The following is a 25,577-nucleotide window of genomic DNA, read 5'->3' on the forward strand; positions in this document are numbered from 1 at the left end:
TTTATACTGAAAAAAATGATTAATTGAATTTAATCAATTTTTTTAAGGTAAGTGGTTGCAATCAATTTATTGAAGCTACATTTAAACAAAAGTTTTATATTTTATTTTACTTTACTAATCTTTTTTGTTTACATGTAGCTTAAATAAATTGATTGCAACCACTTACCTTAAAAAAATTGATTAAATTCAATGAATAATTTTTTTTCAGTGTAGTAAATATAAGTATTTCAGTATTTTGAAGATTTGTGTATTTTTGCATTGTATTAGCATTGACTGTTGAGTCATCATTAGTCATAACATCAGCAAAATGCTAATGTTGGTCTCTGTTGTGTTTTAACTGAGGTTTCGGTTCACTTATGATGCAGCTTGGAGAAGCTATGAAGCTTTAAGACAGCGAGGCAGTTTCACAACAAGTAGACAGCAAGTTTCAGAGCAAAGCTGTAGACTTTAAATAGCCTGTGCTTTAGGAAGCAGAGGTGCAAAAACATGTCAAGCACTTGTCAGAATTTCTCAAACACTGTTATTTAACATCCAAAAGTTGCAATATACTGTATGAAAGGTATAGCCAACCCATTTAACCCTCTGAGATGTTGCTGTATATTGTTGGGCATCGCTGCTGTTTTTGGCCCTGAGCTCTGAAAAGATAAGATTCAACCGAAACAAATTCATGTTTAGATTGAATTTGTACCTCACTGAACAGAACAAAAACAATGCCAGAGATCAGAGATATTGTGTAGCACAGTTCCCTTGTGTTTAGATGCAGTATGTTTTCATCCTCAAAGCTCTGTAAGAGAACTGAATTCACAATGAGCCGTCTCTTTTTCCTGAATAAAGAAGTGAAATACACTGAAAAAAAATATTCATGTAATTTAATAATTTTTTTAAGGTAAGTGGTTGCAATCAATTTATTTAAGCTACATTTAAACAAAAGTTTTATATTTTATTTGACTTCACTAATCTTTTTGTTTAAATGTAGCTTAAATACATTGATTGCAACCACTTACCTTAAAAAATTGATTAAATTCAATGAATCATTTTTATAGCCTGTGATAAGTGATTTTCAATCTTTAGTTAAAAAAAGATCATCAATGTTAAATGTTCAAATTAATAGTCAATGTAGTTTTTGTTTTAATTTGTACCATGCAGTGGCGGCCGGTGACTTCTTTTTTCGAGGGCTCTCGATGCAAAGTTCGTCACAACATGTATGTAGTTCGCCATGTGTGTGGTTCCTTTTTCCAAAATGTGTGTTTTGCGCGTCGAGTGATCCTGTGTGCATCACGTGTCTTGTCAAAATAAGTGCCTGCTGCAGATGCGTCCAAAGGGCTTATCTCACGTTTGCCGTAGCAGTTCTAGACAAATTTCACTAGGGGGGCCAAGGAGGGGCCAGTGTTTTACCAGAGGGGCACACAAAAAATGGCAAGAAATTATTTTTAAAGATAATAGGGGTGCTTACAGGAATTAGTTTAAGACAGGACTAGGCCTTATAGTTTAATTAGGAAATATAACTAGTTTAACAATCATGCCTTACTAAATACATTACTTGTGTGCATTTTGAAGCAAAACAAAAAGCACTGGTGTATTTTAAGATATGGCATTGCAAGTTGTTTTCAGATTGGACAGCTCTTACATTTATTTTAGTCTAGGACTAGTCTAATCCCTTTCCGGGAAACTGCCCCGTAAACTTTATTTTACTTTACAATCATATAAATATGTATTTAATACAAGAGTGAGTGCAGGTGCAAAAGGGGAGCTTGGCTCTTTTCTAAAGCCCCCCAACCGATAATCATGCGAGCCTACTCAATAAACTTTATGAAATGCAAACTTTTATAAAGACAAACGTTTGTTTTAGTTTACATATAAACACACATTGCTAGACAGTTAGGGACCACAATCTAATCAGTATTTTAAATTGTAAACATTTTTATATGTAACATTTAATTAAATTCCTCCAATTGTATGGACGTATATGTAAGAGCATAATTACAGCGCTTTTTACAATGTGTAAACTTTAAAAAGTTAGCGAGATGTTGGTTTTACCGGTTGTTGATGAGTAACAGCTGTGAATGATCACCGCATTTAAGCAGCCACGTCACAGGAGAAAAAGTGAACAGTGTCCCAATGTCAAGTCAGCTAGAGTCCTTACCAGTGCGCAAACCTGCATACACATTCACAACATCGGGAGATTGGGGACAAATTCGCCGAGCATCACCCGCAGCCACCTACAGTGATTGGGAGCGCCGCTCTAATTTGCCCGTGTAGACGTTGCGTCGCATTAGTTCCGCTTTTGGCGCTCGCATGTAAAATCTAAATAATTTATACTTTTTTATTTGGTCAGCACGGGGTGGCCACAGGGGTGGCCAGGGACATGTCTACAGAGGCACGGGCCACCCTTGGCCTCCGTGTAGAACCGCCACTGCCAGATACTCGCATAGTAAAATAAAAGTTTACTGTTAAAGCGACACCATGTAGTTTTTCAACCTTCATAATACATTTTCAAGACCCTTGTGATAGTACATCGATTTTAAATAGGCATACCTCACTTCCTTATCTTCCTCAACACATTTTTTTTTTACGTGAATTTTGCTGGAGGCTACTTAAGGACAGTAGAGAGCAACTTCTATTATGTGATTCTGTGGCACTGTGTTAGTGTCACGGACCTATGACACAGGCGACCCGGGTTTGAATCCCCTTTAAGGCAATTTTTTAATATAAACTCACAACCTTGATTCATACATAAATGCGATCTTCTTTATAAATGACGGCGATTATATATATCAGATTTTAATTGAAATGTAAGCCTAACTGTAATAACGTTTACTACTTATTAGTTACTATAAAGTTTTCCAAAACCTCAAATGATAAATCAAACCTACATTATAATAGAAGCTTCCAGTTTATACTGGATTTGGTTTTATTACATAACAGACTGCAGTCAGTGCCTGACAATAAACTTTTTTATGCTGGTCTGTTTATTCGAAATATTGCAAAACATATATTTTCTGCCAGTGCGAGCTTTTAGTTAATAGTCCGAAGGTTGTACTAATGTAGTAGATTTAATGTACTCTCTATTAACTCTCTGCTGGAAGACAATATATAAACCTTGGCCTTGTTAGGAAAACCTTAAGGGGTGGTTTCCCAGACAGGGATTAGCTTAAGCAAGGACTTGGCCTTAGTTTAATTAGGGATATTACTAGTTTTAACAAACATGCTTTTTGTGTGCATTTTGAGGCAAAAGAAAGGGAACTGATGTATTTTAAGATATGTCAGTGCAAGTCAGTGTATCTATCAATCGTGTAATTTTATATTTTGTTTTCTCATCGTTGTTTTCTATTTTTTGACCATTGTCGCTTGGGGTTTGGGTTAGAATCAATTTCTGCGACTTCCGAACCCAAACCCCAACTCCAGGTGAGAATAGTTTTAAAAGCGGACGAAAAACATAAAATTACATCCTAACGCAATCCCCGAATGTAACCCTAACCCCAAGCTACAATGATTAGGAAAGAACAATGAGGGAAAAATTACACGATAAAGAAAGCCATGCCACAGGCACGAACAGCCATTGATAGAAATTCGTGCTGGGAAGGACGAAAAAGACATTAGTCTCCAGACACATGAAAAACAGTGAAAATTCGTGTCATCAAATACGAATAAATTAATCAAAATTTCTGTTACTATAACACAACTTGCCGTGAGACTGTGTTGCACATACAGAACACACACAAAGTATGCAGTCAATATCTCTGCTCCCAGATATTCCAGGGCATCTCTTTTGGGAAAATAATACATTGTTCTGAACATAAGTAATGGAAAGTTGAAGTTAATCACATTGTTGACCTGCTGCAGTCTGGCTGCGATCTCTCCAGGTACTGTATGCCAGACGCTAAACCCGAATCCATTTCCCAAATGTCTGCTATAGCAGCATTTATAATATTACTGCCAGTAATTACAGTAGGTTTAGTCGTCTCGGCTTGAGTGGCACGAACAAATTTCAGCAAACAGAGAAACACGTTTGGCATGGAAGTAAATCTTGACCTCTCAGAACGAGTGGATAGATGTTGATAGATGTCCATTTCAGAATTAGATTTTGATTTAAACTCTTGGCAGTCTAGCTCATTTCCCACCTGTGTTATACTAAATTAAATTCAGTGAATATAATTATTTTTTGTAGAGACCCTGCAAAATAGTGGCAGGTATCTGCATTTGCCAGATGGAGTTTTTTATTGACTTCTACACTATGAGTTTCACCGATAATTAACTGTTCAAGCAACATATTTCCCATAAGCAAACTGTGTTGAAAAAAGTCACAGTGGTGACAGATTGAGTTTGGATCTATAACGGCATGGTTACTAGCCCAGGGTTTGGGGATAAAGTTACCTGTTACATAAGCAGATTTCATTTTCAAAGTAACAGATTCACTGACAGAAAAAAATGGTCACTGGGATGGTATCTTTTACAAAAGTACACATTTGCACCCAAAGAGTTGATTTTTAGTATCTCAGAGGTACATATTGGTACCAAATGTATACATAATCTGTACCTAAATTGTACTCTACACATCCTCACCCCCATGGCGTCAATATTTGACGCGCTTGGCCATGCGTCAGTGTGTTGCGCGGGGGGTGTGCCTTTCGCGTCATTTTTTGACGAACTGGGGACTTGGATACTGTTGCGTCCGTTGCATTCTCTTTCCTATTTTCTTGCCATTTTCGCGTCGGTTTAGGGTTAGATTTACATAATGACATCCCTACCCAAACCTAACTCTAACCCCAACGCCAGGTGACAACTAACTCTAACCCCAACGCCAGGTGACAACTGTTTAATTTCGCATACACTATTTAATTTTGCATATAAGGACCTTTTTAAAGGGTACTGCTCTAGTGACAGCTAGAACCATTTTTTTCTGACAGTGTACTTGTTGATTGCCCATTTAACCAATTTCCCTTTCCAATAAGCATGTTGCTTTTCTAATTATTTAAAGTCAACACAAAATCAAATCAAAACTGACCATGTTGATTTTTTTATAAAGTTTGCAAGTGTGCAGGATTCAGCATGCATCATTTTTCAAAAACATGACAAAGGCCAGTACAATGCAATGGATTAGCAAATATTCTACATTTTAATTTACACCTTATAAAATCTGACTTTTACGCCTGCAGCCGGCGTATGTTTTCAATGGTTTCCAATGGTTTTCCAGGCGGGTTTCTCCGCTCTGCAGCGAGTGTCCACTTATTAAAACAAGTTGAAATTACTTTACTTGATTTGTAAAGTTAATGTAAAAATATGTTGATATTCCTTTTTGGGAACATTTTACTTGAAGTGGTGTTCATAAGACTGACATGACACCTTCATAATCATGACATGACGTGATTTTATGCATGTTTATGACAACTGTCATTAAGTGTCATTTGTTCAATTATGTCATTTTTAATGCAAAAATTACATTGTTTGAGATGTCTTGACATAAACCAATACATCATAACTTGTCATAAATATGATATAGCAGAATAATTATCAAACTTAAGAAACTAGCTTTATGGGTTAACATTATATTAATCTGTCATTAAAATATCATTAAGTGTTAATACTAATAGTATCAAATAGTTTTATAACAGCATCATGAATATTTTTCTTCTCAACTACAGTGGAAAAAATTAACTTGTCATTAAAATGTCAATAAGTGTTAATACTATGTCAAATAATTTAAATACCTTAAAAAAAATGCAACAGATATGTCAAAAGATTATACTTAACTTTTTTGATTATGCACAATACAAAAAACTGACAACTAACAGAACTTGTTCTTCCTCACACAGAGGGTTTTGAAATTTACTGACATAGAAGAAAAAGCGAACAAAACATTTCATTAATTTAATGTAATTAACTGTTTTAGCCTGATATGTTTTCATATGGCCCCAACGCTGAATGGCTTAACCCATCATTGTACTGTTTTCATTGAATTTTAGGTGAATCAGTGTCCAAGTGTAATAAAATATAATTGTATCAATTTTAATTATTTTTATTGGTTGATTGTTTTTATTTCTCTAACACCTGGAAGAAATGTAAAAAAACATGTTGAAGAATATTCATGATATTGTTATAAAACTATTTGACATTTTAATGACAAATTATATTTGTACCACTGTAGTTGAGGTCAAGAAAAATATTCATGACGCTGTTTTAAAACTATTTGACAGAGTATTAATACTTAATGACATTTAAGTGACAAATGATATTTGTACCACTGTAGTTGAGGTCAAGAAAAATATTCACGACGCAGTTATAAAGCTATTTGACAGAGTATTAACAATTAATGACATTTTGATGACAAATTATATTTGTACCACTGTAGTTGAGGTCAAGAAAAATATTCATGATGCTGTTATGAAGCTATTTGACAGAGAATTAACACTTAATGACATTTTAATGACAAATTATATTTGTACCACTGTAGTTGAGGTCAAGAAAAATATTCATGACGCTGTTATAAAACTATTTGACAGAGTATTAACACTTAATGACTTTTCAATGACAAATTATATTTGTACCACTGTAGTTGAGGTCAAGAAAAATATTCATGACGCCGTTATAAAACCATTTGACAGCGTATTAACACTTAATGACATTTCAATGACAAATTATATTTGTACCACTGTAGTTGAGGTCAAGAAAAATATTCATGACGCCGTTATAAAACCATTTGACAGAGTATTAACACTTAATGACATTTCAATGACAAATTATATTTGTACCACTGTAGTTGAGGTCAAGAAAAATATTAATGACGCTGTTATAAAGCTATTTGACAGAGTATTAATACTTAATGACATTTAAGTGACAAATTATATTTGTACCACTGTAGTTGAGGTCAAGAAAAATATTTATAACGCTGTTTTAAAACTATTTGACAGAGTATTAACACTTAATGACATTTTAATGACAAGTTCAATTTGTATCACTTGTAAAAAGTGGTCAGTTATGTTGTCTTGGTAATGTCAAGTTATCATGACAAGTTATGATGTATTGGTTAATGTCAAGTTAACATAACAAAGACATCAAAAACAATGTCATATTTGCATTAAAAATGACATAACTGAACAAATGACACTTAATGACAGTTGTCATAAACGTGCATAAAATCTCCTTCATGTTCATAGCACATGTCATGTCAGGATTATGAAGGTGTCATAAGTAAAGTAAAGTGTTACAGACTTATTAATCACATGTTTTTTTACAGTGTTTACATACTTTATGTTTTTCTTGCTAAATGTCATTAAAATCAAAAGCCTGTTCATTTCTAAAGCTCTTTTGACCTTCTTCTCAGATCTGCCTGAGAAAAAGCTATGATTAAAAATAGCATTTTTCACCTGAATATGAGCGCACTCCTTGTACTCACAGTGCATGCAGACAAATACTGCATATTAAAAACCCGAAGAATGGCAGAAGGGCCTCCAAGTGTGAAAAGTGCTGCAGGACAGATAGGAGCCACTATAGACCAAAACCACAGGCCCCTGAGGGACGTCAAGGTTAAATGTTCAAACATTCACCAAATGTGTCCATTACATAGCGAATGGCTTTCCTAATTAATACCATGGGAGCAGTAAAGACTTAAAAACCCAAGTACTGGGCCGCCCTCTGGTTGTTTTACTCCTCCTGTTCGCTTGAGTCGTCCACTATCAATCTCCTGAGGTTGATAAACAGAAGCAAAGAGCCTCTTTGATCCCATCTTGAACTAGATTTTGCTTCTCTATGGGGGATTTCCACATACCCGCCAGCTCTGTCTATGCAAGGTCCTGAAAAACTAACTTCATTTTGGCACCGTGGGGACTGAAATCTAATTAAAGATAAATACCAGTGACATAACAAATCACTTTTTACCTTTGTTCTGCCTCTGCATTTTTCCTTCATGCAGGGAGGGAAATTCCTGAGATTATGTTATATTAAGTTAACCTGTGCTTTAGCTGAATGTACCGTAGCAGTCTGAGGTGATGGATTTGATACATTTCCTCCTCCACGGTTTCTATTTTTATGCTGTCCAGATCACCCACAAGGACTTGTGTCATGTCTTTAATGCATCTTGTGTTTTCCCATGTTATCTCAAAATGTCTTCTCATATACCATATTAAGGCAGAATGTCATTTCCAATCCTACACTCTTGAAAATTAAAGTGCTTTAAAGGTTTTTCACAGTGATGCCAAAGAAGAACCATTATTGCTTGAAATAACCTAACATGAGTTAAATTGCAACCCACCGGGTTGGGTTTGTCTCTTTTCACCCTTTTCATAACTTCAGTTAGTAACGCCTAAAAAAGTGATGCTGTCATTCACTTTAAGTAAAAAATAAAGTTGGAAATATTTTAGGTGTTATCAATTTTAGTTCTTTTTTAAGTACATTTTTTCACTTAGGGAATTGACACACAAAGACGTTTACGGCAGCAGCCGGCATATGTTTTTAACTCTTTCCCCACCATTGATGAGTTACCTCGTCAATTAAAGGATTAGTCCATTTTCTTAAAAAAAATCCAGATAATTTACACAATTTTGATGTCTTTCTCATATGAAAAAAATGTTTTTTGAGGAAAACAATTTAGGATTTTTTTTTTTTCATTTTAATGGACCCCAACACAAAACAGATTTAATGCAGTTTAAACTTGCAGTTTCATTGGAGTTTCAAAGGACTCTAATCGATCCCAAACGTTGCATAAGGGTCTTATCTAGCGAAACCATTGTCATTTTTGACAAGAAAAATAAAAAAATGCACTTTTAAACCACAACTTCTCGTCTATCTCTGGTCCTGTGATGCGCCAGTACGACCTCATGTAATTGCGTAATGCCGTGGAAAGGTCACGTGTTACATATATGAAACACACATTTACGGACCATTTTAAACAATAAACTGACACAAAGACATGAATTAGTATCATTCCACATACAACGTCAGAACGGTCCTCTTTCTCCACACTTGTAAACACTGGGGCGGAGTTTCGCATTCGTCATTCGTGACCTCTTGATGTGATGACGTATTACGTGAGGTCACGCTGGCTCGTCACAGGACCGGAGATAAACGAGAAGTTGTGGTTTAAAAGTGCATATTTTTATTGTCAAAAATGACAATCGTTTCGCTAGATAAGACCCTTATGCCTCGTTTGGGATCGATTAGAGTGCTTTGAAATTCCCTTGAAACTGCAAGTTTAAACTGCATTAAATCTGTTACGTGTTTGGGTCCATTAAAATGAGAAAAATCCTGGAATTTTTTTCTCAAAAAACATAATTTCTTCTCGACTGAACAAAGAAAGACATCAACATTTTGGATGACATGGTGGTAAGTAAATTATCTGGAATTTTTTTTGACTAAAAATTGACTAATCCTTTAAGCGAAAAACATTGGCATAAAAACGTTATTTACTAATTTTAAACTCTGTGTATGTTTTGATAATTGTTCTGAATCTGATCTCTATCAAAATTCCTTCACAAAAAAATGCAATTATTTCAGCTTTTTGCTAAAAAATGTAAAAATACCCATATTTAAGAGGTTATAAGCAGAGAAAAAAATATAGATAATATGAAAGTTTTTCCCGTTTTGTTTGTTTGTTTGTTGTTTGTTTGAAAGCAGATGGTCTGTTCTTTCATTTTATATATTTGTATGTTTATATATTTGGTAAATTTGGTAACACTTTCTATGAAGCCCATGCTTATAATGAATTATTCTATAAATATATTTATAAAGACACAACAACATGTATACCCCATTATAAGCATTTCAATGCGCATGCTCATAATCCACTTTACACTTATAAGTAATAACTACTCAGTCATATACATCCATGAGGGTATTTATAAAGGTGCAGCCTGCATTGCTATAATGTCATTATTATAGTTACGACATAATTAATCATGCAGATTTAGTTCTATTTCAAATAACTGATTTGATTTATATTGTTATAACCATGTTATAAGTTACTTATTATAAGTCATAATACAGTTATTAACCTCTATAAATGCATAATTGATGGCTTTAAGTAAAGTGAACTCAAATGTTATAGGAAAACTGTATTCTATGCTTTCACTTTACTTAAAGCCATCAGTAATGCATTTATAGAGGTTAATAACTGCATTATGACTCATAATAAGTAACTTATAACATAGTTAAAACAATATAAATCAAATCAGTTATTTGTTGTTATTTTTTAAATACTTTAGAAGTGAATCTGCATGATTAAGTAACTAGTAACTATAATATAATGACATTATAGGAATGCAGGCTGCATTTTTATAAATCAGTGTATTACTAGCATACCCATGGGCGGAAATCCCGGGGGGGTCGGGGGGGACAGGACCCCCCCTATCTGAGGGTTGTCCCCCCTAAAATATCATTAAAATATGTGTATTGAAAATAATGTAATGATTTATAACACTTAAAATAGTTGTGTAAGAAGTGAAACAATACAAATGCAAACGGAGCAACAAAAACGTTTTAAACATTTTGATTCCCCCTCCCTTGCCTCACAGTGGTTTGGTCCACTGCCCGCGCCCCTTTTACCTCACTACTGACACACAGGCCGGTGGTAGAGAAGTGTACGGAGCCGACGCGAATACAACGTTTCCCATCATCACTTATCAGTTTATCCTCATATGTTTTAAAACTGGACTATTTTGACATATAAACATGAACATATTTCGTTTTCTGAGAACAGAAGCAGATAAACGATCAAGAAAAAAATTTTATGCATTCATGCAGAGGTGAAAGTAACAAATCACATTTACTCACCTTGGTGTAACTGAGTTTTTTTTGTGTACTTTTACTTTGAGTAGTTTTTAAAATCTGTACTTTACTTTTACTTAAGTATGTTTAAAGTATTGAAGACTACTTTGCAACATGTTAAATCATATCCGTTACTGAGTAAAAATAAATAAAAAAGTAAGGTGATAAAGACCAGAGGCGCACCTTGTCAACAGGCAAGGCAGGCAACTGCTTGGAGCCCCGAGCCACTAGAGGGCCCCCAAGTTTGTTTCTCGGATGGCCAGCTACACCCAGTAGATGAAAATAGATACTCAACATGACTGCATATCAAAATTCTGATTGGATGGAATGTTGATTGACATGGCTTAGCCCAGTCAAAATCCAACCCAGGTGGATAACTTGCCAGTTTCGAAAATGAACGTAGCGAATGGGTGACGGTAGCCGTTTCTCAATGTCAAGGATACTTCCTTGGCAGGACTAGTCCTTACAAGTCACTTCCTTCAGATTCTAGGCGAGGCTCCTTTTAAGCATTCGGAGAACACGTTAAATGGAACAGGCTAGCAAGTGCACGTCATTACGTCATTGCGTGATTGAAAGGTGTGCTTTCGGTGCTGCGCGCATAGGATTGTGGGTGATTTCCGCGCGTGAAGAGCGCGAAGGATACAAATTTGCATCCTTTCCTGTACACAGAGGCGCACCTTGTCAACAGGCAAGGCAGGCAACTGCTTGGAGCCCCGAGCCACTAGAGGGCCCCCAAGTTTGTTTCTCGGATGGCCAGCTACACCCAGTAGATGAAAGTAGATACTCAACATGACTGCATATCAAAATTCCGATTGGATGGAATGTTGATTGACATGGCTTAGCCCAGTCAAAATCCAACCCAGGTGGATAACTTGCCAGTTTCGAAAATGAACGTAGCGAATGGGTGACGGTAGCCGTTTCTCAATGTCAAGGATACTTCCTTGGCAGGACTAGTCCATACAAGTCACTTCCTTCAGATTCTATGCGAGGCTCCTTTTAAGCATTAGGAGAACACGATAAATGGAACAGGCTAGCAAGTGCACGTCATTACGTCATTGCGTGATTGAAAGGTGTGCTTTCGGTGCTGCGCGCATAGGATTGTGGGTGATTTCCGCGGGTGAAGAGCGCGAAGGATACAAATTTGCATCCTTTCCTGTACATGGGATATTTCTCGAACGAAGGACTCAGTCCTTGGCTGAAATTTCAAGGATCCTCGACATTGGAACAGTCCTTAGACGGACGTCGATGACGTAGCATCCTCGAAATTTTAGCTTCCGAGGATCCTTCCTTGACATTGAGAAACGGCTCATGTATCGTTCAGTAGTGCTGTCGCAGTTGATCCGTACGGATCACGACCCATGGTTCGGCTCGCATGTGATTCCCAGATTAATACGCAAATTTAAATAGGAAAGGTTTATCATTTGCACGTGTTTCAAAGGCTTGCAAATGCTAAAACAATTTAACTACAAAAAGGCGCTAAAGTGAGCAGCTTTCTGTATGCACATGTAGTTTAATGTGTCCGGTCCAGCTCCAGTCAGGCACTTGCCCACGTGTAAATCTTTTGTGCCCCAGTGTAAATCTCAAGTTTAAATTTTAGCAGTTAACTATTGCAATCCTTTACAAAGACAATCGCGGCAAAAACGGATCTATATGCAACGTAGTTACCCAATTTTACGTTTGTAAAAGCGACAAAGCAGTCGCAATCACGCGTGCACGCACGTATTCATGTCCGCGCGCGTCTTTGCGTTCATTCGCGCACAACCGCAATCAAAAAACACCACGCGAGTGAGTTAGCTTATGAAAACATGACGAGACTAAAGGAAGTTTCTAAATAACAATGCTTATCTTATTTTGACTCGATCTGATCATTATTGGCTTCTGAAGATGTACATCAGAAATGTTTTGTGCAAAGCAGGGAAAGGGAAGAAGAACGGAGAGATGATGAGATTAATAAGGGAGGTAAGACAAACTACATCCTCACCCTGTCAGGTCTCAAACATTATCAAACAAATCTCGGGAAAACCTTTTGTCAAGTCTATAGAATTGCATTGTTGCTGAGAAAATCAACAGATGTAACTTATGTGTTATACTGTTCTGTATTTTCAGATATATGAAATTAATATTTAGTTTACTAATATTTAACTCTAGGACACTAACTTACATACCAGTTAGCAGTAACTATGACTAAGAATATTTAGTATAGCTTCATAAAATGACTGGTTTCTTAAAATATTCTTGTAAAAATATTCTTGTAAAAATAAGTTATGAATCATTGCTATCATTGTATAATGTAGAAAATATTTCTCTGCTGTCAATATTATTTCCAAACACGTTATGCTATTTATGCATCCAAACATGTTAATAATGTTGGGTATGATGATGATTACACTTGTATATATGTATCTTTCGCAGTAACTGTTGCACTGTAGAATAGTGGGTTAAGCAAAGGACATTGTATAGAAGTTTTGCAGACTTCTTGCACACAGTGAATTTTCTGCTTGGGGCCCCCATAGACCCTAGAATCGCCTCTGATAAAGACGCGCCACGGATGATTGATTGATGGGCGGGGGAACGCGCAAAAAGAACCATGGAGAGGGACGAGACAGGCGCGGGCTAATACAGACCCTCAATTCAATTCTTATGAAAGAAACCCCTGGCCATTGACGCAAAGCGATTGTTTCATTCAGGTAGGGTTCATGCTCTTGAGTACAGAGTTTGAGAATTGCCGACCGGGTTTTAACCGCTAATTTGCACGACGCGTTTTTAATACATGCGCATTATCTTCCGAGGTCTAGCAGCTTCGCGTAAAGTCAAACAACTTAAGAACGTCCTCGAGAATGCGCATGTCATTAGACATTGCAGAGAGAGAGAGAGAGAGCGAGAGAGAGAGAGAGAGAGAGCGAGAGCGAGAGATTGAAAGACATCAGGTACACACAGAGCCGGCCCTAGACCTTCGGGGGCCCTAAGCACAATTTGGTCGGGGGCCCATTTGACCGCAGTAAGGCCTAAAGAAAAGAAATGAGTACCTTATAGCTATACTGTACATATTATATCTACTATGTTTTTTTTATTTTGTTTTTAAATTATGTTTTTTAATTATTCTATGTATACTGTATGTTAATGATCTTTTTTACGCTGCTGGTCCTGAGTACGTTCTTATGTGGCAACATGTAGCCTACAAAAAAGACCTTGGGGTGGTTCCGGACAGGGATTATCTTAAGCCAGGACTCTGCCTTAGTTTAATTAGAAAACATAACCAATTTTTACAAACATGCCTTACTAAAAACATTATTTGTGTGCATTTTGAGGCAAAACAAAGGGCACTGGTGTATTTTAAGATATGTCAGTGCAAGCTTTTTTCAATTTGGACAGCTCTTAGCCTACTTATATTTTAGTCCATGACTAGTTAAATTTTTGTCAGGAAAACTGCCCCCTTGAGATCTTGATTTGAGTTCCATGTTTGATGTCTAACAGGAAAAATATAATACCACTGACTGAACTGAATAGCAGTGCAGTGCAACGAACACACCCTGATGAACTTGCTGAATAAAAAGACGCATAAAGTTATTTTCACTGACCATCAAAGAAACATCTTTAATTGACACCAGAGTTTAAGAGGCACAAACAACAGCCTACATATAATTTGAATGAAATAGAGTAAATAAAATAACATTTAAATAAAATATTATATAAAATAATAAATAGAACACTTAAATGTTTACATTTTTCAAATAAACAACATTAACCATAATATCTAAAACACCACAAACAAGATTAAAAGTTGCTAACATTCGATATAACAACCGCCTAACTATATATTATCTCTTACGTAAATAGCATAACAAAAGTTAATAGGCTTGTTTGATATGAGCTAAATCTGCGCATAACCGATCACCGGTGATCAGCGCGAGATGCGTTTTTCTTGACTTATGACATTCATATTTTTTTATTAATTCCTTTAAACTTTTGTATTGGTGTTGGATTAGTTGTACTGTGAGCTGTTTATATTTTACACAAAAACGAATTTAGACTTATCTTTGTTGATTCTCCTTATAAACATCTTAATGTAAATGCATTTGTTGGTATTTCAGTTGCATCTATTTAATCCGCGATAAAATACGCGAACGCGATCTCTTCCATTGCTGAAGTTTGCAGTCCACAACAAAGCGAGATTCATGAAGCGTCCGGCTTGCCTACAGTTTTTTCACTCCTCACCTTACTGCAGCCGTCTGCGCTCGTCTAAATTCCAGGCAAGGCAAGCTGCATCTCAAACAAGCGTCTGACAGACAATGATCAGGTGATGAGTGACATCATAGGGTCAGTCAGGGTCAAGATTAGCGGGGAACTCGCCATAATAAAGAACTAAATAAAAACAACTGTGCTTATTATGATGCCCGATAAAGAGCGCTGTAGATCCATTTCTTTTTATTTATTTTATGTTACTTTTGATGTATAATTTTTTTTCAACCACTAGCTGGCAGTGACTCTATGGGGCCCTCTGCTGGCCACGGGGCCCTTTGCAATCGCAAGGGCTGTTTAGTGGCTGGGCCGGCTCTGGGTACACAGGTCTGGGAAACAAGAATACAATAAACGTGTAAAGGCTGTATAGTGTATAGCCATGGCACTCATCTCATTATATGCTCATTTATGTATATAGTTTAATAACATAATGTATGTTACCAGCAATACATCAATTACAACCTTACTATAATGATTGTATTTACTGCTGACCTCATATTATTTTTGCTTCAAAAGTGCATAACTCACCTGTAAAAATCATTAAATAATTCCATAAATGTTTCTTAGTTATAAAAAAGCTTTTTATTTTATTAACTTTTTGTTATTGCACTTTAATTGTAAAGATGTTAACAATTAAAAACATAGTTTGAGATGTATATATCCTTCCTTTTTGAACTATACTAGAAACCTCTCCCCGCTGTAAAAAAGTAACTTTAAAATGACTTACTTTTTACTTGAGTAGATTTTTAGACCAGTAACTTTACTTTTACTTAAGTAAAATATTATTAAAGTAACTTTACTCTTACTTAAGTAGAATATTTTATTACTCTTTTCACCTCTGCATTCATGTGTATTACAATTAAATTTGCATCCGTTCATAGAGAAAGAGAAACGTTTTCTATCTGTACACATTTCCTTGCAAGTACAATTTTGCCTGTATTATTGGTGTCCCCTTCAAAAATTGTTCTTGAAAAATGTTATGTTTATTGTCCCCCCCCAACATTTAGATGAAATTTTCGCCCCTGAGCATACCCATTGAAATGCAAATGCATCATTTATAAGTAATGAATGAATGAATGAGTTTATTTTTTACATACTTAATCAGGGACAATGCACAGGGAACATTAATCTTCATATCATGATTTACAGGAATTATAAAAAACTCTCACATCATAAAAAAACTATACTTGGATAAACATATTATAAACGTAACTATACTGTTCTTATAATGGGGTATACGTGTTGTTGTGTCTTTATAAATATATTTATAGAATAGTAAAACCGGCCTATAAATAATTATTTATCATTTATATAATTCATTATAAGCATGGGCTTCATAGAAAGTGTAACCAAAAATTTTCCTGGAAGGAATTTTGTGAAACTTTTGTGAAAATCACAAAAAATGCTGGTGGGAAATTTTTCAAAAAAGACCAGCGGGAAATGAGTTAATTGTTTCAAATGGAAGTGCCGCGCTTTTTAAAAACGCCAACAGCTGGTGGCACTCTGGGATTTTTTTGTGTACATCGCTGAGAGTTAAAAAATGTTTAACTTTGGGTAATGCTCAGCTTGTCAAAGTCATTTTTTACTTGACTTTCCAATCACAACGGAAGAGGAGTGGGACACATATCATAACAACCAATCGGTGAATCGTTCAACACAAATAAAAAAAAAATTGCCTTTTGATGCTGTGTCTTTCTATGTTTTCCTCATGGATAGCCTCTGGGGGCTTTAAATGAAAGCTTTACATCTCAAGCAACACACCGTTTCTAAAAGCAGTCCCAAACTTCTGCCCACATCAAACCAGTGACATGCCTCATTGTGGGTTGAAGTTGTCGCTATTTTCATGAGCACTGTGTAGCAGGTAAAGGTTAAGAAGCTTGAATTTAACTTTATCAGAAATGTGCTGTCAGCAGGAAGCTCTAGTAAAGGTTTATTATGTTTCGACAGAGGTAAGTCATTGCACCACATGCAGTGATTTTAAAACCCTGAGGAGACAGACGTTGTGTAATGATCGTCATGTGTAGCTGCTTTATACTTACTTTCACAATGATTATATTACAGGCACCACTTATGTGCAGGAACCCTACAATCCAGACCAAGTATTTTTATAAGGTCTTGTTTAGCCCAGGTTATATCATAGTAAACATACCCTAATGGTTTAAAGACTCCGTGAAGTCTAGAAAAAGACAACTTGTTTGTGGCATTTACAGATGCTGTAGTATGTTTATGACTTCTCCAAAGTCGCACAACTTCAGACTTGCTGCCTAGTTATTAGTGGTGCTTGCTTAGGTTGTATACTAAGGGTTAGGGATTGAAATAAACAAGCATATATTAAACTCGACCTGGTTTCAGTAGCTCAGTTGGTGGAAAAATTGCATCAGCAGCACAAAGGTTGTGGGTTTCTTCCCAGTGAACGCACATACTGATAAATGTTTATCCAATATATATTGCCTGCCAAATGCATGTGAATGCATGATGAAAATATAATATGATAGACTTACATTGCAACTCCAGGCCTCATTCTAATATTGCCATGTAACCAAATCTTCAGTGTAATGATTTTATTATATCAGTTACTATGTACTCTGAATCATAAAAGTTCTCACTGTATCAAGGGACGTCATGTGCCGGACACCAGATACCGAGCACATGCGCAGATATTTGATAAGGATGTAACTAAGCTTTCTCTCCTCCACACCCCCAATGAAAACGTGCCATTTTAGGCTCCTGTGTATCACAGATATGAGACACTCCACCGCAAAGGTGACTAGTTTAGACCTCAGCAGTTGTTCCTCCGCATACCGTAAATGAGTCTGCTGGTGAATACAGTACAATACTGCTACTGTAAAGACCTGTGCAAACATTGCTAAGCCATGTTTTATTAAAGGCATTGAATGTGTTATGCTAGCCATAGACCATGTGTGACTGTCAGTTATGCAGGTTTTAAAATATAAATACCAGGATGTACACCTGGTGCATACGGTGGGAAATCCCCTGAACCCTTTTCGTACCCTTGTGATTTTGGCTACAAAACATCATTTGCGTATAGATTACAGATTGTGTGAATAGTTTTGCATTTTATTTCCGAAGTACAACTTTCCAAAGTTTATTCTCATATCTTAAGTCGCCAAATATATTTGCTTTAATATATTTTCCTTTGGTCCCAAAATCTGTTTTGCACTTTAATGCACCTGGGCTCCTTTCTTACTGTGATTTATTCTTGCATTCCTCAGCGGTTTGTGTCTTAGCATTTTGTTTCTGTCTTATTTTTTGCCTGCTCCAGGGAGCCATTTTTCTACCTGGCAACAGAGTCGCTGAACATCCCAGCAGTGGAGATGAAGGTGGAAAGTTCCTGTTTGAAGTCATCCCAGGTAAGAGAAAATGTCTGTTTTTACAATAAACCCCATCCCTTAGCGTTCATGAGGGGACTGTGGTGAATTCATTCATGGAGGAAAGGTCTTCAAAGACATCCATCAGAGATAATAAGAAGATCTGTAGGCATCTCGCTGACAAATGCAGCTAAATTTAGCCTTTTCTGGAATGCAGATCAATTTTGATTGACAACATGTCACAGAACAAAGGTGGACAAAGTGAATTTACATGAGTATTTGTAGAAAGTTCTCTTTTATGAAAATTTTTAATTTAGAAACTTGAAAACATCAGCTCAGGATTTGGGGTTTTCAACCTTTACCGATCTTTACAGCAGTGGCGGCCAGTGACTTATTTTTTCAAGGACGCACGATGCGAAGTTCATCACAACATGTATGGGTGATTCTCACGAAAACTTGGTTTTAAAAATGTAAAGCATGAAAATGTAAAAATCGCTTAAATTTACTTTTTTTCCCACCAGATATTGAAAAACAAAGTCTTGAGTAAATGGGAACATTAATTTAAAAACTTTTACTTATCATTTAACACTTTTTGTAACATAATTTAAAAAATTAGTCCTAAAAAATCTCATTACCGCAACAGTCAGAAAACATCAACACTGACATATTTTCAAAATGACATGACAAACATGAAAGAAAATAATTTGGAGATTCTGAACATGCATTTAAAATCAAAGTATTATGCTTCTATTAATTAAATTAACATTTAATAAGCATCTGTTGCGGTAATGATAATCAAAATGTCGTGTAAGCATTCTGACAAGACAATATTTCAAATTAACTTTAAAAAAATGATCTTACCTGGTAGCCATCTTGAAGTAACTGGTCCATGTGCTTGGTCACTCAAAATCAAACTTTATTAAAATTCTGTATGTGTGCTTAAACTGTTCTCAAAAAGTGTTGCGGAGGATGAGAACATCAGGCATGGACACATCATTTTCCTAATTTTTCTTCATTATTATTATACATGAATATTCAGTAAATATTTTTTCTGTCATCTAAAGTAGTCTAGCAAAACATCCATTTATTTTTTTCTTAATATTTATATGTTAATTTGATTAAATTACAACATAATGCATGTTCAAACACAGCCGGACACATTGCGGTAATGAGAATTTCAGCAGAAAATGAGATAAAATTTACAATTATAAATTCTTATGTTGAAATCACACATTGTGCAAGGTAGAACACAGTATTGTGTTAATTCTGATGCTTTTTAATGTTACTATATTACACATTTTAAAGCTAAAATCATTAGTGCCGTGGTGTTTCAATGGTTTCGTGAGAATCACACGTATGTAGCCCATCATGTGTTTGGTTCGTAATTTCAAAATATGTGTTTTGCGCATCGAGAGATCCTGTGTGCATCACGTGTCTTAGTCAAAATAAGTGCGTGCTGCGGATGAGTTTAAAGGGTTTATGATAAAAGAGATGCTTGCGTTTGCCAGATACTCGCATAATCTCATGAGTTTACTGTTTAGTGAGTGTCTTGCATGTATTTTGTTAACGTGAGCATTTCTTTTACCGTAAACGGTTTTGACGCGTGTGCAGCAGGCACTTATTTTAAAGCATAAAGCTTCAATTTGTATCTTTTGCTTCTCTATCGCCATCTCTGTCTGAAGCTAAAATTGCAGGTTACTGCATTACATGGGTTAAAGTCACACGAAGTCAAACTAACATCCAAAATTGGATCTGACAGCTCAAATTATAAATCATTATATAATAACGCATTATATAGCATTTTTGATTACTTACTTGTACTTGTTAATAACAGATTTATGTTTCATTTTAACCAAAAAAGTTATGGATTGCAGCTTTGGTCTATCGTAGGTTTTAAAGTTAAAATGAATAGTTAGAAAATATTTTATGAAAATGTAAAACAGTTCTATCTTTTATAAATATTTTCTGTAGAGATGCTCCAGGGGTCTACAAACTCCTGTTTGAAAACCCTGCTGTTGAACATATTGTTATTATAAACACTGCCATGTGTTTTTTTTTAATGGATGTCTTTCAAAATTTGTGGGTGATTAGTTTTTGTTAATGTAGATTAGTGTTGAATGTTGGTGTTAGATTCGCTACCTGCTGTCATCGCAGATTTGCATCTTGCCTCTTTTTTAGGTTTTGGGTGTGTTAAGATATGGTTGAGATAAACACAGATGTCTCGCTCTCGCTCTATGATTCACTAAGGACATGTGGGTGTTTAAGAGGTGCAACAAAACTGGATTGCTGCTTCCTGTTTAGCTCTGGGCACGACTCTGACACTATATACAAATTAAGTAAACCACAGAAGGAAAGAACAGTATTTGCAAATGTCACCATACAACCGTAAAAAGAACTGTTTATTCAGAAATTAAAATTTGGTCACATGTCGTCCAAACTGTCTGGTTACACTTTATTCCGATAATACACATTAGACTTTCTACTAACTATAAGTAACTTTGCAACTGCATGTCATCTAACTCTCATTAGAGTATTAGCTTTGTTTGCGCGACAACAGTGTAATGAAAAGCTAAAAGTTTTTTCTATTGCGTTTATGACAAATTTCACTAACATGTGACAACGCTGTCAAAGAGATCTATGTTTGCACGGATACACAAATACGACTAAATCGCTGTATTAAGTATGCCAGGTCAGTAGATGGCGATGTTACCTTGTAAAGATACACTGCAAGCCTGCGCACAGACACATTTGTCTAAAGTTGGCTTTATACTTTTTTGTCGATTGTATGGCAAGAGGGACAATGATCGGTGAAAAATGACGTTGCTGGATGTGTAAATGAAAACTGACGTGGGGTCTTCAACTATTCTTCTTTGAAGGCCAGATTTTTAAAATCGTAAATATGATACAGGCTTCTACCCCTATTTTTACCTTTTATATATTTTTTTACTTTTACCTACTATTATATATATATATGAAGAGTTTGGTTCCAAAATGCAATAAATACATTTTGACAAATTTCGGTAAAAACGTGTTTTCTATACCAAGAAAGTGACGAGATGAAAACCACTATTTTCTGTTACAAACTTTCACATAGCATCTTTAGGTTATTAAAAAACATAAAAAATTCAAATCCATAACTTGATTTTCAAAGATTTATTATAAAAACAAATTATTTTTTACACAAAATGCAATAAATCCATGACAGTTTTTTATTTCAAAATGCTATTATAATCTATTAAATCAATGTATAAATGTGCATTCATCTTTACCATTTTATATTTATTTAGTTGACTAGTGGTATACAATGATTAAAAAATATACATTAATGGCATTAACCAAAACACTTAGTTTGTTATATTAAGAACACTGTCATTGCAGCGGTTATACTTGATGTCGTCTCTTTACATTTTCACAGCGATCAGCTGTAAAATGTTTTGGTCCTGCTCGATTTTCGTTGACTTTGAGTAAAATAATGTAAAGTTTTCATAAGATCCTCTGGGGTCAATGTTGTAGCATGAGAAGCTTGATGCTGTCGGGAGAACAAGCGGTCGTCGCCCGAGTGCCTCTCGCGGAAATTATTAGATGTTGATGGCTTACGTTTCTTTCCCGTCACAGAAAACCATCACAGGTTTATCAATGCAATTAAAGTATATTTTTGTTTTGTTTGTTGATCACGAAGTACAAAGTAGATGAGGAAAACTAGATTCTGTGTACTCAGCGCGCCGCCATTGTTTGTTTACATTGCGTGACTGGTGGACTGTAATTTGTGGAGTGGATTTATTGCCTTCTGTAAAAAAGGAGGAGTGGCGTTTATCGCAATTTGGGAAAAAAGGTAGAAAAGATGACAGAATAACACGGCGGTTATTGTATTTTGCATAAAATATATATATTATAGCTATATATAACCGCCTTTCCATTGTACACTACATCTGGACAATTTTCACCTTGCACACAGTGTTTTGACTGGAACACACCGACATACATCACTTCCGGTCGGCGTGTCACATGCAATGTAGTGGCACAAGTTTCTTTTTTTAAATGCATCCAAAGCTCAAATTGGATTCAATAATTATGCACCCGCAGATGGTTGGCACTCCAAGCAGCCCTTTTCCGACTCTCTTTCCATTTTTTCGGCCGTCATTTGTCATGAACAGTGGAAATGTAAAAGTAACCATGCTGATTTTAAATGAGACAAAGATGACCGGCGGGCCTAATATAGATGATTGGAGGGCCATATTTGGCCCATCGGCTGCCAGTTGACTAGCCCTGGCCTACAGGCTACGGCGTAGGTCCTACACAAAAGTATAAATTACGCTTTAAGGGATATATATAATACAAGACGGTAAAAGAATTAAACAGTTTTATTTAGACAGACAACGAGGTAAGTTAATTATTACATTTGACCATGTGGACTATAAAGCAACAAAATTTTGGAAACTTTGTTTGAGAAGCATTAATAATCTCCTATAGGCCGGCACTGCTGTCAATATTATCAGATTCACGTTTACGTAGTTTTCGACAAGGCTTCGTTTTCAAAAAGTTTTCATTTTCATGACCTCAAAATGCCTTTCTTGTGTAAATGAAAAGCCAAGACAAATAAAACTTTGCTGTTCATGGTTGAAATCATTGTCGTGTAAACGGTCGGTAGACAGTCAATGGTAGGGTTAGGGCAGTGGTTTTCAATTCCAGTCCTCGGGCCCCCCCTCCCAGAATGTTTTAGATGTCTCCTTATATAAAACACCTGATTTCACTCATCGGCTCCTTAATTAACACACTAACGAGCTGATGATCTGAATCAGGTGTTTTTATATAAGGAGACATCTAAAATGTTCTGGGAGGGGGGGCCCGAGGACTGGAATTGAAAACCACTGGGTTAGGGGAATGAAGGCCTTTACAGGCTGGCTCTGGCACAGGTATACTTAAAAACTTCACGTTTGGGATAAAGTTGTCTGTTGATGGGTCATCACAATAAAATGATAGCAGATATAAGCAGACAGTCCAATAATACTGTAATGACTGGTAGTTGACAAGAAGGTGCAAAGTTACCTTTACAGTGGTTAATAAAATGTCTATAATTGACTGTGAAAACAAGGTGTTTTTTCCTGTTTAATGTGCTTTGAAACAGTATTGTCCTTACCGCTGCCAGCATTTCATAGTTTTATTCCAGTGGTCATAAACACATCATGACTCGGGGCATAGTTGTCTGAAATATTGATTTAATTTTCTTTTTCATTTGCAGTATAGTGTTTGAATTACTGAGCAGAGCTTTAGATCCTAAGTAGGTGTAGTTTAGGGTCATTTTTCCAGACTGTTGCTGAGAAAACAAAGAGCAGTAGAGAACATCTTATCAGAGGCAGACCTCTGTAACACAGAGACTTTCAGGTGGGCCTACAAGAGCACACGACTCCGGTCTGATCTGCTTGTTCTAGCATGACAGCAGACAGGATGATAACAATTATCTTGACAACATTGTATGCGACTTTGTTCTTTATCCACCTCCCTCAGCTCTCCATCATACATTCTTTTAAATGTCTGTTGAAGTTAACAGTTTCGCACTTGCATATTGGCACCCCTAAAAATAAAATTGCTAAAAAGTTTCTTTACAGTGAATGCCATAGAAAGATCAGTTTTGTTTCCCCAAAAAACATTTCAGTCAAATGCTCTTAGAAGGAACAGTATGTAAGAGATGTATATAAATTAATGATAAAATGGCCCTGATATGTCACTAGACATTCATTTCAAATACTTATATCACTGACAACAGTGGTCTGGCCAGGATATTGTCATTTAAAAAGTGGAGTTGCAGCCCTCAACTGATGTTCATGTTGTCATTTTGTGTATTGGCCACCAGTTGTGTGATTGCAGTACCAGTTTTAGCCACAAGTTGTATGATTGAAATACCAGTTTTGGCCACAATCCTACATACTGTTCCTTTAACTCATTCCCCGTCAGCCATTTTTTTTTTAAGTTGCCCGCCAGCATTTTTTGTGAATTTCACTAAAGTTTCACAAAATACCGGGACATTTTCTTCTAAAAATATATAAACATACAAATATATCTAATGAAAAAACAGACCCTCTGCCTTCAAACAAACAATAATCAATCAAACAAACAAATAAAACAGGAAAAAATGTTTCATTTTATCTATATATTTTTCTCTGCTTATAAACTCTTAAATACGTTTTTTTTTTTTTTTTTGCAAAAAGCTGAAATAATTGCATTTTTGTGAAGGAATTTTCTTAGAGATCAGATTCACAATGATTATCAAAACATACATAGAGTTTAAAATTAGTAAATCATTTTTTCTTTCAGTTTTTTATAAATGAAGTAAGTGCGCCATCTAGTGGATAATCACGGCATTACAGATTAACATAAAACCTCACCAGGAGCACAATTTAATTCAGATAATTCGTCAATGGTGGGAAAAAGTTAAAGGGATATTTTACCCAAAATTGAAAATTTGCTGTTTATCTAAAGATTCCAGAAAAACGTTATCAGTGTAAATGAACTAAAATCAAATCCTGGAGCATTTTCCATTTTTTATTTTGTAATCTGTGTGTGCAAAGGAGTTTCTTGAGTTTAAAAAGCAGATATATGCAATACAAAAGTAATGTTGACATCTTAAGCGATCTTCTTCTTGTGGTGTTTGGTGGCAGTTGGCTCATGTTTAGCAAAGGCTTTGCATAACTCTTTCCCACCCGCATTTAAAAAAAAAAAAGTTGCCTGCCAATGGAAAGCATTTTTTATCATTTTCACAAAACATACACTAAGTTTGAACTGTTTGACCTGAGGGGTTGCCTCAGGTTTTATAGGTTGATTAAGAGCGCCATCTGGTGGATAATAGCGGAAATATGGATTGCCGGAAAAACTCGCCATTGGCAGGGAAGCGTTTTCTCTTTTGGCGAGAAAATAGTTGTAGGAAAAGAAAAGCTCTTTAATATCTCAATTGTTTATTTAAAGGTCACGTTCTTCCTGATACCATTTTTTAAACCCTAGTTAGTGTGTAATGTTGCTATAATAGCATAAATAATTCCTGTAAAATGATAAAGCTCAAATTTCACTGCCAGGCAATATATTTTCTTCAATAGAATTCCTCTTTAAAAGCCTACAACGAACGGCCGGTTTGGACTACAGCCCTGTATTTCCTGGTTTAATGACGTCAGTAAAACAGTTCGTTGACTAAACTCCGCCCACAGGAATATGTCAGTCACCAGCTTTGGCTCAAACGGCTCTGCTAAACTAAGCTGCTAT

General features: G+C 35.8%; 1 protein-coding gene across 3 annotated transcripts in view; it reads left to right on the forward strand.

Moving 5' to 3' along the window:
* The window catches only part of arhgap24 (Rho GTPase activating protein 24), a 139,047-nt gene that overhangs the window by 37,221 nt on the left and 76,249 nt on the right, over positions 1-25,577 (forward strand). For 2 of the 3 annotated variants that reach the window (XM_073871464.1, XM_073871466.1), the window contains one exon: positions 18,280-18,368. In XM_073871464.1, coding sequence (XP_073727565.1) covers positions 18,280-18,368 — 89 coding nt within the window. The remainder of the gene's footprint in view (positions 1-18,279; positions 18,369-25,577) is intronic. The other variant, XM_073871465.1, reaches the window with a different exon arrangement.

The sequence above is a fragment of the Misgurnus anguillicaudatus genome, chromosome 9 (genome assembly GCF_027580225.2).
Source record: "Misgurnus anguillicaudatus chromosome 9, ASM2758022v2, whole genome shotgun sequence".
NCBI classification, from domain to species: Eukaryota; Metazoa; Chordata; class Actinopteri; order Cypriniformes; family Cobitidae; genus Misgurnus; species Misgurnus anguillicaudatus.